Here is a 12,288-nt window from a genome sequence, read left to right as displayed (position 1 = left end):
TCCTTCAATCCACTTTTTCTTTCTTTCTTTCTTTCTTTTTCTTTCTCCTGCATATCCTTTCTTCTCACCCTTTCTCCTTTTTCAGTGGCTGTTTTCCTTCAAGCTACTTTTTCTTTAACATTTCATAACTGGTATTTCTTTCCTTCTCTCAACTTCTAGACTAGATAAATCTGGAGGAGCTTTCCAACTCATGATACCTGTGTGGCTGTTAAAGGAGCAGTCACAGCCAGACCTGCAGCCTGTAGAAATAGCCATTTGCCTGCAAGGCCTGCATTTCAGTAGTGGATGAGGGCTTTTTATGCTGCCTAGTGGTAAATATGGGAGCATACTGTTTGCTTTTGTATGTGAAAGCCCATATTACACTGCAGCAGGAAGTTGAAATGGCACAGTGATTCTGCAATTTCTCTCTTGGTGCTACTGAGATCAAAGCTTTTTTTTTTTACTCCATCAAGGCAGGATTTCCCCTCCATTATTTACTGATGTCCCTTTCTACCTAGCTTCTCAGCCATTAAAAACATAATCATGCTGGTTGGAGAAACAGCACTAGAATACTGCTGGCATCACTGTTTAAAGATGTTTGTTATTAGCAGACTTCCCCATGTAGTGAAGACAGGGCCTTAGACAACAGAATTCTCTGGCAGAGCAGTTTCTACTCTCTTTTCCTATGGGAGCTTCTTGGCTGGCATACACTGCTGTCCTTAGTGTTTGTCAAACAGCAGATGCTGACAAAGTAACATAAGAAGCTGCTCTGTTGGAATTAGAAGGCACCTTGGGAGTTACTTTGGAGTACTGGGTTATGGATACACGAAGAAAATCTGAATAGCCGTCCCTGAAGTCTTAACTCCAAAAGAGCAATTCACCCTTTCATTCCAGTAGAGAGAATACATAAAATCAAGTACATGACTACAGAAATTTTTCAGCCCTGAAGACATTTCATGGCTCGCAGGACCCCTGGCAGGTATCACCATCTCTGCCTTACAGATGGGAGCACTGAGGCAAGGAGTGGTGCAGTGGTTTCCTCAAAGTCACACATCGAGAGCCAATGGTAAAGCCAGACAGACCCCAAATACACTGACTCTCAATTTCCAGCTCTTACATCTAGAAGTCAGCCCTCTTAAAAACCACCAGCCCAAATTTCATCCTGGAGTCATCAGATCCAAATCCCTCCACACATTTACAGAGCAACGGAATTTCATGCTTGCGTTTTTATGTTGTGTATATAACAATGTATTTTTAAATACAAAATATGTAATTCTCCTTTAACTTCAGGCATTTATTAGGAAAACAAATACTTTAAAAAACTGCAATGCAAATTTCCCTCCAATACCAATTCTTAACAATCAGCATAACAGCATTGATGTCCCAGGCCAAAGGTGTCCTGAGCCTAGGAGCCAGCATGGTCAAGGTATATGCATTTCTGTGGTCACATCTGGCTGCCTTTGATTCCCCAGCACTAATGATGTATTGTACTTACTGCTGGGTTGACTGAGGAGAGCCTAAACTTACAGCCTCTAAAGCAGCAGTTCTCATCCAGGGTGCACAACACCACCTCAAGTATACCACAAAGCAGGTGATGCTACTACTGTGGCAGCAGATACAACTGGCCCACATGCAGGGCTGTAGCAAGTGTGTGCGCTCTCTTGCTTCATTAGGATTCTCTGACAACCCTAAAGCAGGCAGGAGAGCCAAGTCATGCTGCAGTCCTTCCTGGTCCGGTTCCCATCCACACTCCTCTCAGAAACAAACACACATGGGCAGTTCCACCTGCCCCATACACCTCTGTTTCCACGAGACACTATACAGGAGGAGCATGCGCATGTGCCGCAACCCTTCCCAGTCTGGTGTCACAACAAGCACACGGGGCAGTTTTACCTGCAGGCAGCAGCACCCATTTGCGAATCACTGACATAAGCTGAAGTAGCACCAACAGAGACTCTCACTCAGGGATCTGCCACATTCAAAGGAGTGGTGGAGAGGTGGTGTGACTAAAAAGATTGAGAACCATCGCTCAAGAGTCACAGCAAGATGTTTTATTGCTCTACCACCACCCCTGTGATCTCACAGGGGATTTCCAGTTGACACCAGAAAACAATCTGGACTACAGACATTGGCCCTTTAAGGCTTATAAATCCTCCTGCCTACTACAGAGACCCTTGACAATAACACACCTTTTCCCACCATTTTTGTCTGTTTCCTTTCTCAGCACTAACAGTAGTGAATTTCGGAATCTGAAACAATGACGACACCTGGCATCTTTCTATATCAGAGAGATTATAAAAGATCAAACAACACATCCTTACAGAAAATCATAGATAGCTGCACTCTCCAGACTGCCAATCAGGCTCTTCTTTACTGGCATAGTATATATAAGATATGATTATTGATAACCAAAATGAATAGCGTGTTACAAAAGCTGTTAGGCTCATCTTAGAGCAAAATTCTATTCTCAGAGCATCATAATGGATCCTGATTCAAATATTATGCTTAGCCCACATGCATGAATGTCTCTGTTGAGACAATCAGTTTGGATTAACTATGATGTAAACACCTGTTCAGTGGGCAATGGATGAAGTGTTAACACTTAAGTTGCTGTATGACAGCAAGAAGTCCCTTCTTCAGCCTCTTCTAGTCGCATGGATTTGAAGAGAGGATCCAAAAGTAAGAAAGGTTCCTTTTCTCAGCCATTAATTCCTCATCTGTGGAGGAGTTTTTATACCTTCCTCATGTTTCTGGTATAACTGAATACCAGTTATTCTGAACAATTGTGGCCTTTCCTACGTTTACACATACTGTACTATATGCCAACATCATGACTGTCAGAACTGCCTTGGAGACGCTGTTCGTTTAAAAGATCCTGTCAACTACTTTCAGGATTATCATTTAGCTTTTGAAAAAAAATACTGGCCTCACAAAACCTATCAGTACAAATGTTCTTCTGACTTTTCCCATTTACTTTTGCATTTAAACATTCCCTTTACACTGGGATGTAAACTAGTACTACATTAATGTGTCAGTACAAAAGAAATTAGAAATCGAAATTTAATAGAAATTAAGAGTGAAACTGACCAGACCAGTTTCAGTGCTGAGTGGCCTGTCCAGTTATTTGCTGTAACTGTTTCTTTGTTATTTAAGTTATTTTTCTAAATGTGTTGAAAGACATTTGATAATCATGTTAACAAATGTAAATAAATGATTTATTTTCATTTACATTCAAAGCAGGTAAAATGCAAATAGAAGAAGTATATTAGATGTTTTAAATTCTCATGGTTGTAACAGAAAATGTTATTATGAACAAGGCTAAAGGATATTTTGTTTAAACATGACTTTTATGCTGGCTAGCTGTGACCATTTCTCCACATGCCAGTTAGATTTTAAGATTGATCGTCTTTGGTCCAATGTTGGTCACCTAAGTTACTTGGGAATGTTCCCCTCCCCTGGCCCCACCCTCCCAAATTGCATGTAGCTCCATATTCAGTATTTCCTAAGTAGATACTGTTATGTGAAGTCAGAGAGGTTTATGATGTGATCCTCGATAGACTTCTCAGATGTCTATGGATTGATATAAACCATCAAAATTAGGTACACAGAAGGGCACTGTAATGTTTGTATGACAGGCTGAAGCCCTTGGAGAACCAGGATTGAGAGAAAGTTTGTCGCTTGGTTAGACAAACAGTCAAACACACAGAGAAGAAGAAATTTCCCATTCCTCCAAAGGACTCTAGGTATGGAAGGCATAAAACCTTTGTTTCCCTTCCAATTGGAAGATCATAGCTTTAGAGTAGATGCAGAAAGGCCACCTAAAGCAACTTGGGACTACTTTTAGATATTGGAGAATTTGGGATGAGACAAAGGATTGATGATGTGTAAACAGAAAGATGGCTCTGCCACAGGTACCAGAAAGTCTTCTACTAGATTCTGAGGACCAGTGGGACAGTATTTTATCAATTTAACCCCCCCCCCCCCCAGCTCGTTTCAAATTAATTTAAATATGTTTTAAGCAGCTGAATATGTGGACCAGTGGGAAGAGAACTAAAAAGAATGTGAATACTTTATTACTGAGACAACACTCGATTTTGTGCACGGTCTGTATACAAAAGAGAAAACAAAGGACCGTCAACAATGCAGATTCCAGCCGGAGACATTATGCAGAGGTTGCACAAAATGACATGGCAGGCAACTTTGTTATGTTCCGTTAGGTTAGACACAGCAAAATAAACAAACCTACCTGCAGCTCCAACTGCGCAGGCAGCATTGGGGGAGAGAAAAATATTTATGTTATGCAATGGACTGTAAAACAGAAGATGTGACTGCAGCCGTAGTCAGTCTCCTGCGGGTCTATCAGGCAGGGCCAAAATCTGAAGCCCTCGTGAGGGTTTTGTCTCAGTAAGAACTAAGTAGGGACTTTAAGGTTTGCCCTTCAGTTAACAGCTGTCTACAGGGACTTAAAGAATGAAGATGAAAGTCACAGAATTTTTAAGATCCAGTGTCTTTTCACCTTTCACAGTCTCTTAGATACAGAGTTTAACAGTGACGCAGTGAAGACTGTAGTATCAGTGAGAATGAAATGTTCACAGCAGGAAGGTAGGAAGGGTACAAAGAGTCAGACTGCTGGGAAGTAAAGGGGGATTTTGGTTGAAGTTCCAGTTTACAATCTGTGCCCCTATCCTTCAAGTTACCCTGTGTGAGCGCAGGTGTCCACTCACATGGAACAACTCTGTCAGCATGGCCTTTTTGAAATGCAGTCCTTCCTGAGACTAGACAGTGGGTAATGAACACACTGAAGGCCACACAAAGGTAAGCAAGAAAGATTTATTTTGAGCACGGACAATGATCTAATGCACTATTCTTACGAAGTGTGCCACATGGGATCTTTTATATTGATAGACAGTAGACAAGACCTCAAGCTCTGATTTCAAAATCCCCAGAAGGGTAAACTCCAGGAACTCTTCAAAAGGCTGCAGGAATGAATTGATCCTATCAGGATGTGACCTTGGAGTTCCAGAGAGTCTCAGTGTTTCAAACTAGAAAGCCGTCACCTCTGGCTTGTAAAGCATATGCATTATGTTCTACCCCTTTCTGTTATACAGTAGCTCCTTCAAAGATAAAACTACCATCTTCACAAAATATAGAACAGTGCTGGACTTTGACAGGTACTACCATGCCCTGCATTTATTTTGGCTACTGTAACGCTACATGGTGACACCTTTCACAATGTGCAATGTCACAGAAGTAAGTAAAACAGCAAGTGTCGCAAGGAAGTTATTCATTTTGTGGGACAAATTTGAAAAGGTAGCATTCTCTACTCTCAATGTGCGCCTCTGGTTCTAGTCCTGCAAAAGGAAATCAATGCCTAAGTTGTAAATAAGAAACCCAGCAGAGGAGTGGCAGATCTGTCCAAGTAATGATACATTTGGTTTGTTCTTCAACAGCGAGAATCTGTTTGTCCTCTTCTAGCATGGACCCAGTCTGGCACCCACTACAGCAAATGACAACCTTTTCACAGGCTAGTGGGCACTGAATCAGGACCCATGTCCTTTTATCCATAAGCAGAGATGTGTGCATTTATGTCTCCCTCTAGAGGCTGCATTGTCCAGAATGATATAAAGCCACCTTGCACAAGTCTGACTGTTCAAACACCAGTTTACTATTCCCGTGTCCTGTTCAGCATTAGTCACTTTTTATTATTTAAATTCAAAGAACACTACTCCCCTTTCTTGCTGTTATAAAAGAATCACGTGTCATTACAAAGGTCAGTCCATTGAGCATGGTGCCATCAACTATTAACACATTGAAGATTAAATTGATCCAACACTTGTAAAAGTTTTATTCATTTTTTAATATTGGTCATCTACCAGGGTACCTGCATATACATTTAATTTCACAGTGCAAGAAAAGAAGACATAATAAAACTGATAAGGTCTGTGCCTAATAAAAGACTGAAAAAGTCAAACAAGGCCTCTTTATCATTATTTCTTTTAAAATTCTGACTGCAAATGTTTGTCTGAAAATGTGGCAATTCTGCGCCAGTATGTTGTGCTTTATTTGCTGCTCCAAAAGGCACAAGCAATTCACAATTCTTGACTTACAAAGATAAAATGATGGCCATGACTCTCTTACCGTTCCTTGCCAGTCAGGTCAGCATACAAATCATTATTATTTCTAAGCAAAAAAAAAAATCTGATCTAAGTAATCAGGCTACAATACAGCTATCTCAATCCAGAGCCCAACTGGTAGCTGTAACTTTTTTCCTGTTCTTTGAAAACAAAGGGCATTTCCACATTTAAAGCCAGCACTCCAGCTTCCCTTGGCTGGTTTATGACACTTATGTCTCCGCACAGAAATAAAAGGGTGTAGTGAATTGTATACATATTTGATTAGTAAGTTCTGACAAATTGCCATAGCTTGATGTTGGATCTTATGGTTAAAATGGCTGGTGACAGTTCCCTAGCTGAAATCCTCTTGTAAATCAGAGAATGCAAGCACGGCTCACAGTTTGAGGATAAGTGGACACTGTGCAACTATGCCACATGCACTTCTGCCAGATGCCCTTGATTTGAAGAACCTTTGTTTTGCAATTATAGAACTCTGCTAACAAATTGCTGCCAAATGTGCCACTCTGATGAGATAAAAGGGAAGAGGTCTGTGATATAAACCTATCACAGAAGACTAACCCAGCACCTTGCTCATCTCCCCTGTAACCCACTTTCAAATTTCCAGGAAACACAGACTAATGCATGAGACAAACCAGCTTGCAGTCTCTCACCCTTCTCTTGCAAGGCTTCCAAACCTTCTTAAATCTAGTAGTTACGGCAAACAAGTGAAACCATTTCTCTCCCCCAAACCCAGGGCTGCAGCTTTCAGGAAAAAAACTGCAGTAAAAGAGTGAATCTCAACATGCGTGAGATTAGGCCCAATGCTATTTCTTATCAGAACTTCAGCCACTGGCTCTTGACTAATAGTTTGCCCTCTATCTGCCCCTACCAGCCATATTCCTAGTGTTGCTGGTGAGCACGCCATCTCAAAGTTTGTATTGTTAATGGAGAGGAAGATCAGCAGAAAGACCAGTTTCCAGAACATTGCTTCCACCTTGTTTGGCATCTTGGAGTTAAACTGATAGTATAAGCTTGTCATTCAGAGACACCAAGGCCTTTTATCAGGTCCATACTTATATGACTGACCCATATTATGCTCTCTGATATGTCACTGTAACTTGGGAGTAACACCACTGATTGTCTCATATACACACTGGTTTAAAACTAAGAATAAAATGTGGCGGCAGTCTTCCAGGAGAATTACTCACTGACTCTTTTTTAATCCCCTCTCTCTCATCTCCTAAAAATGAAGTCTCAGCCCGTTTGCAGCTGTTCCCTTCTATAATCACAATTTTACACATGGAGGGGAAAGAAAAAGAGAATAAACCCATCACACAGTTATTGCTTTGGAGGATTATTTGCCTCAATCGTTTCCCTCCCACACATAGTGGAAAAGCAGCTCCCCCAGTTAGCACAAAGCACAGGTTCAAAGCATTTGTTCCTGGCATGCAAAGTTCTTAGCCCAGGCTTTAATCACAAAGAGGGGAGATTTTTTGATTCCAACAAAGGAATGTTATCATTGAAAGTCACCATCAGCATCATCTGAATGAACAGAGACAAACTGGGGCGAGGATGCCTCTTTGGCAACAAATTCTAAAGCAAATAGATTTGTGAGACACACAGATGGTGCTCTGAACTGGCCATTAGTCCATGCCACAGCACCAGGATTCAGACGGCTGTTTGGAGCATTCCCACTTGCCAGCTTGGACAGACCATGTTTCTATGAAAGAATTACTGTGTTGGAACTGAACCAGCTCCAACTGATGACCAATTCTCACTACATCTCATGAGACACTAACTCGTTGCATGAGGTTTGTCTTAGTTTCAGAACGAGGGAATTTGCTGGACATAAGATGCTGTGCTTGGGATTTGGATACAGACACTACACCAAGGGAAAAAGACCAGCTGCTACCAGCTGGTAAATCATGACTTCCACAAGTTAAAGCAGAGAGAAAAGACCGGGGGAGGGGGCAAGAGCCACCATCCTCTTCACTTACCCTAATACGTTTTGCTCGCCGCATGTCATCTGCTGTCATGGTGCTCTGCGTAGGCACCACGCTGTCATCATGCTGTTGCTGGAGCTGCAGTGGGTGGCCTTCTGGCTGTTGATCCAGTGCTGACTGCGTCTCTGGTGGCACTGGAGTCTGCTCCTGCTGTTCCAGCCCATTCAGTGTGGTTTGTCCAGCCTCATCAAACTGCCCCTTGCTGGAAAAATGCAGCAAGTCCTGAAATCGCAAATCATACAGCTAGTGATTATTCCCCCCACCCACTGAAAGAGGCTCTAATAATACTCAATTGGCAGGTAGTCAGACTCCTGCATATTTTAAATGATCACACTCATTACATGCAGGCTGTGTCCATACTGACATATTTCCTCCAAAACTTTCCATTGTTGCTAACACCAGTTTAGCTTTACTGATAGTATGCAACATGTGTAGCACTCCTGTAGACAGGGCTGCAGGTGGACACTCCTACCCATCCTAGCTACCATGTTGTCTCATGGATCAGGACAGTATAGCAGTTAAATCACAAAGGGCCTTCCCATGCTTGTACCCTCCTCCCATGCTGTCATCAAGGGACATGAACCCAGATTAGGTGCAGCGGGAAACTCTAAGGCGAAATGCTCAGCATAGGCCAGGCCTTCAGGGTAGTGCAGACAGTTTAACTCTTGTGAAAATTATTTGCCAGTACCCTGCAACCTAGACCTTTTGATGTTCAAAATTTGTCCTATCTAGCAAAGTTGCTAGATATACCCAGGCAGAAGGAATACCCAGCGGTGTATAGTCTGCATTTATTAAACATCAGAGCTGTTTTTCTGCTTCTTTGCATCAGCTCAGAAGAAGCAGTGTTGGGAATGAGAAACAAAATGTCAAAATCCACCCCCACCTCGGCTTCCAGTAAATATCCTGGGATAAAAAATTCCAATCCCTGAAGAAACAAAATTGATCATAATTCCATTTACTCGCCAAATAACTAGGGAACTGTATGCTGGACAAAAGCTAGGTAATGGGGAACAAGTGTGTGTTAGCTCAAGGGATTTCCCAGCAAATCTGTGTTGCAGGTTTGGCAGAAAAGAAAAAAGAAGCTGCAAGAAGGAATGCATCCTGTTATGAGCCCTGAATGCTCAGTCAGTGGAGACTTTTAATCTGGGGCCAGAGTTCAAACCCTGGTTTGGATGCTAAGGAGTTTGATGAGGAGTTACTGGGTAAAATTCTATGGCCTGTGTTATGCAGGAGATCAGATTAGATGCTGATAATAGACCCTCTGACTTAAAACACTATGAAAGGCTGAGCAAAGTCAGTGCAAAGTCAGTGTGTAAGCAGTGGATAACACATTGCAACTGAGTCAATACAAATCAGCAGAGCATAAGGTCTTTTTCATTGTACTCCAAAGTGCAATGATAACTGTGCAAATCCTCCACAGCTACAGGGCTCCAGAGTTTGAGAACTTCCCTGATGAGATGCTTTGCTATACAGGCTCCATCCCTCCACCCCAGTACTGCTGAATAAAGCAGATGCTTACCACAGTTTTTATGCATGGATTTTTTTAGCAGAGGGTAGTTTTTTTTATGTTTTGGACATACTCAGTGAGATTTCTCTGTGGTCACCCCACCTGGAGACTTATTTGCTAAGCCAAGCAGGGTTGTACCTAGTATTGCTTGGACACTGAGGAAAACACTAACTGTTGTATTACAAGATGAATGAGAATCATTTGTATGCAATGTATGCAATCTCCCCTCTCAATCAGCACTGAACCAATGCCCCAGCATGGTGCCAAAGGGCAAATTACTGCTCCAGATGTCAGCTTTCAGCTAAGACATAAAACTGAGCCACTAATCCCTTGTGACACATTTCATAAAAGGATCGGCAGTAACCACAGGCCTGGTCTACATCAGAGAGGCTCTGCTGATTTAGCTATAGCAGTAACCCACCTAGTCCCCTGCATGAATCAGCCTGCACCAGCAAAAATACTTTTTCTGCTTGTATAACTTGTGCCTACACTAGGGGCCAGATCCCATTCCTCCTATCAGATGTCTAACCAGTACTTAGGTGCCTGCATGTGATCCTCTTCTACCCTGCTTGAGTTTCTGAAAGCATGGTACAACAACTGTTTTTCATGTTAGGTTTAAGACTAAGGCACAAAGAACAGCAAGGAGGAGGAGAACCCAGTCATTTTTTACACTGATGATTTTTCAGGGACTCAAACAGGGAAGAATAGGACCAAACTTAGGTACCTGAGGTATGGCATAGGGAAAATAAGATCTGTCCCCTGGACTTTAACCAGGATTAAAGCACGGTAAATAAGCACACCCTAATTAACAGTATTACATTGGCAAAAATATCCAGAGTACAGACGGGGCCCTTATGTCAAAGACAAATTCTGCTACTTACCTACATTCCCACTGTAGTTTCAACTCCAGGTGACCTTTACACAGTACCCACTATACTACTGTGTAGGGATGTGGACAATATTATAGTACTATTAAGCAGCTGTCACGTTCCATCCCATAACTGTGTTTCAGTGTTGGATGAAGTGATTCGGGATGAAAGGTGCTGTAGAAATGCAACTTATTTCATAGAAACAACTTACTGTGCTCTCTTCTGGCTGAAGTTTCATTGCCAGAATAATAAAAAGGAAGAGCCTCATTCTGGTCTTCATTACACAGCTATAAATCAGAAGTCCATTCTGACCCTTGGCTTCCATTGGTGGAACAAAGCGAATCTGACCCTATTTTTGTTAACAAAGAGGTTACATCAGAGATGATGTCAGTCTCCTCTCCTTCCCTATGTATACCTGTGTTCCTTCTTCACACTTTTCCCCATTTTCACTGGTTACTTCCATGCGCATGAATTTGGGAGGGCGCCCTGGTCGTCTGCCCGGTCCAAACCGCCGCTTTCCTCGTCCACGACCTCTGCCTCTTGCTCTGCAGAACATACAGTGGTCCAAGTTAGAGAAGAAAGAAATGGATTTGGATTCCACTCATTTCCGGCATCTTTTTTCTAAGCAATCATTGTTAAACCACCTAGTTCAGTAATAATGGCCTAAAGTAAATCACAAAACCTGAAGGAATGTTGGCAGCAAAAACTAGTGCTCAGATTAATGGATCTTTATCTCATCTTCTCCTGGAAATAAAAGCCTGTGCTAAGGAAATATATTTCAGTATATGAAGAACCATAAAGACAGGCAATGGGACTACTGGCTCCCAGTGAGTCCTTACAATGGCAGCCAAAAACAGCCCTCTTCCTTCTAACAGCCTATGCTATTTGCGCATCCTGGAAAACATTCCCAGCTGTATGAAATAAATGCCCAAAGAAACAAGGTTTTAACAAGTTGATAAGACAAAAATATCATCAGGAAAATCATCCTCTTGTGATTTCTAGACTAAACCTGTATGTCCAAGAAGCTTGGAGAATTCCAATACATCTTCAAATTCCTAAAATCCTGGCTGTGTTGAAATCTGTGGGGAAACTTGCATTGGCTTCAGTGGGGTACAATTTCACTCCTACTGCCCCCTCATATAAACCAGGTATTTTGTAAAGTATTCTAGACACATCACCTCCCCAACAAAATCTCTCTGGTCCTTGGGCCTTTTAATGCACTATACCATATTTGTCCAAATTGGATTGTAAGCTCATTTCAGCAGCCTTTTGAGATTCTCCTATCATCATTGCCTACAAGCAGTACACGAAATACTGAGCTTTGGGAAACAGCTTCTGCTTAACAATAAATACCTGCTGAAGAAGTCCAGCTTCTCATCATGGGAGTTGAGGTGCTGCTGGAGCTGCTCTGAACTCATAAAGCGACGATTGCACTCATAACATGGCCAATTCTTCTCTTGGTCTCGAAGAACTGTTATAAGTTGGAAGTAGCAACAGCAGTCATTCAGTTACCACCAATTTATATCTTACATTTTCTGTAGGCCCTCTTGTCCTCTCTGGGCCACATTCTTGTGCCCCAACTGAAGAACATGCTGCACAATTCGAACTGGTTTACAGGCTTCACCTTGACCACCCCTGAACTACACTGTGATCCCAGCTAATTGCACGAAGACAAGGGTAACAATGAATAGGACTGAGGAACATTTGTAATGAAAAGGAGAAATTTATTAAATGGTGACATTGGCCCCAAGTCCTCCTAACAAATTTCCTATGTTAAGTTGCATTTGTAAATTCCTAATGGGAGTGTCAAATAAAAT

General features: G+C 42.0%; 1 protein-coding gene across 6 annotated transcripts in view; it reads right to left on the bottom strand.

Annotated features, from left to right (window-relative positions):
• PRDM10 (PR/SET domain 10) overlaps window positions 1-12,288 on the bottom strand; it is a 69,564-nt gene that overhangs the window by 25,828 nt on the left and 31,448 nt on the right. For all 6 annotated transcript variants that reach the window (XM_014600891.3, XM_059719711.1, XM_019490126.2 and 3 more), the window contains 3 exons: window positions 11,825-11,942; window positions 10,887-11,016; window positions 8,090-8,317 (listed from right to left, as the gene is read on the bottom strand). In XM_014600891.3, coding sequence (XP_014456377.1) covers window positions 8,090-8,317; window positions 10,887-11,016; window positions 11,825-11,942 — 476 coding nt within the window. The remainder of the gene's footprint in view (window positions 1-8,089; window positions 8,318-10,886; window positions 11,017-11,824; window positions 11,943-12,288) is intronic.

The sequence above is a fragment of the Alligator mississippiensis genome, chromosome 16, assembly GCF_030867095.1.
Source record: "Alligator mississippiensis isolate rAllMis1 chromosome 16, rAllMis1, whole genome shotgun sequence".
Taxonomy (NCBI): Eukaryota; Metazoa; Chordata; order Crocodylia; family Alligatoridae; genus Alligator; species Alligator mississippiensis.
This window is presented reverse-complemented; position numbering and strand designations above follow the sequence as displayed.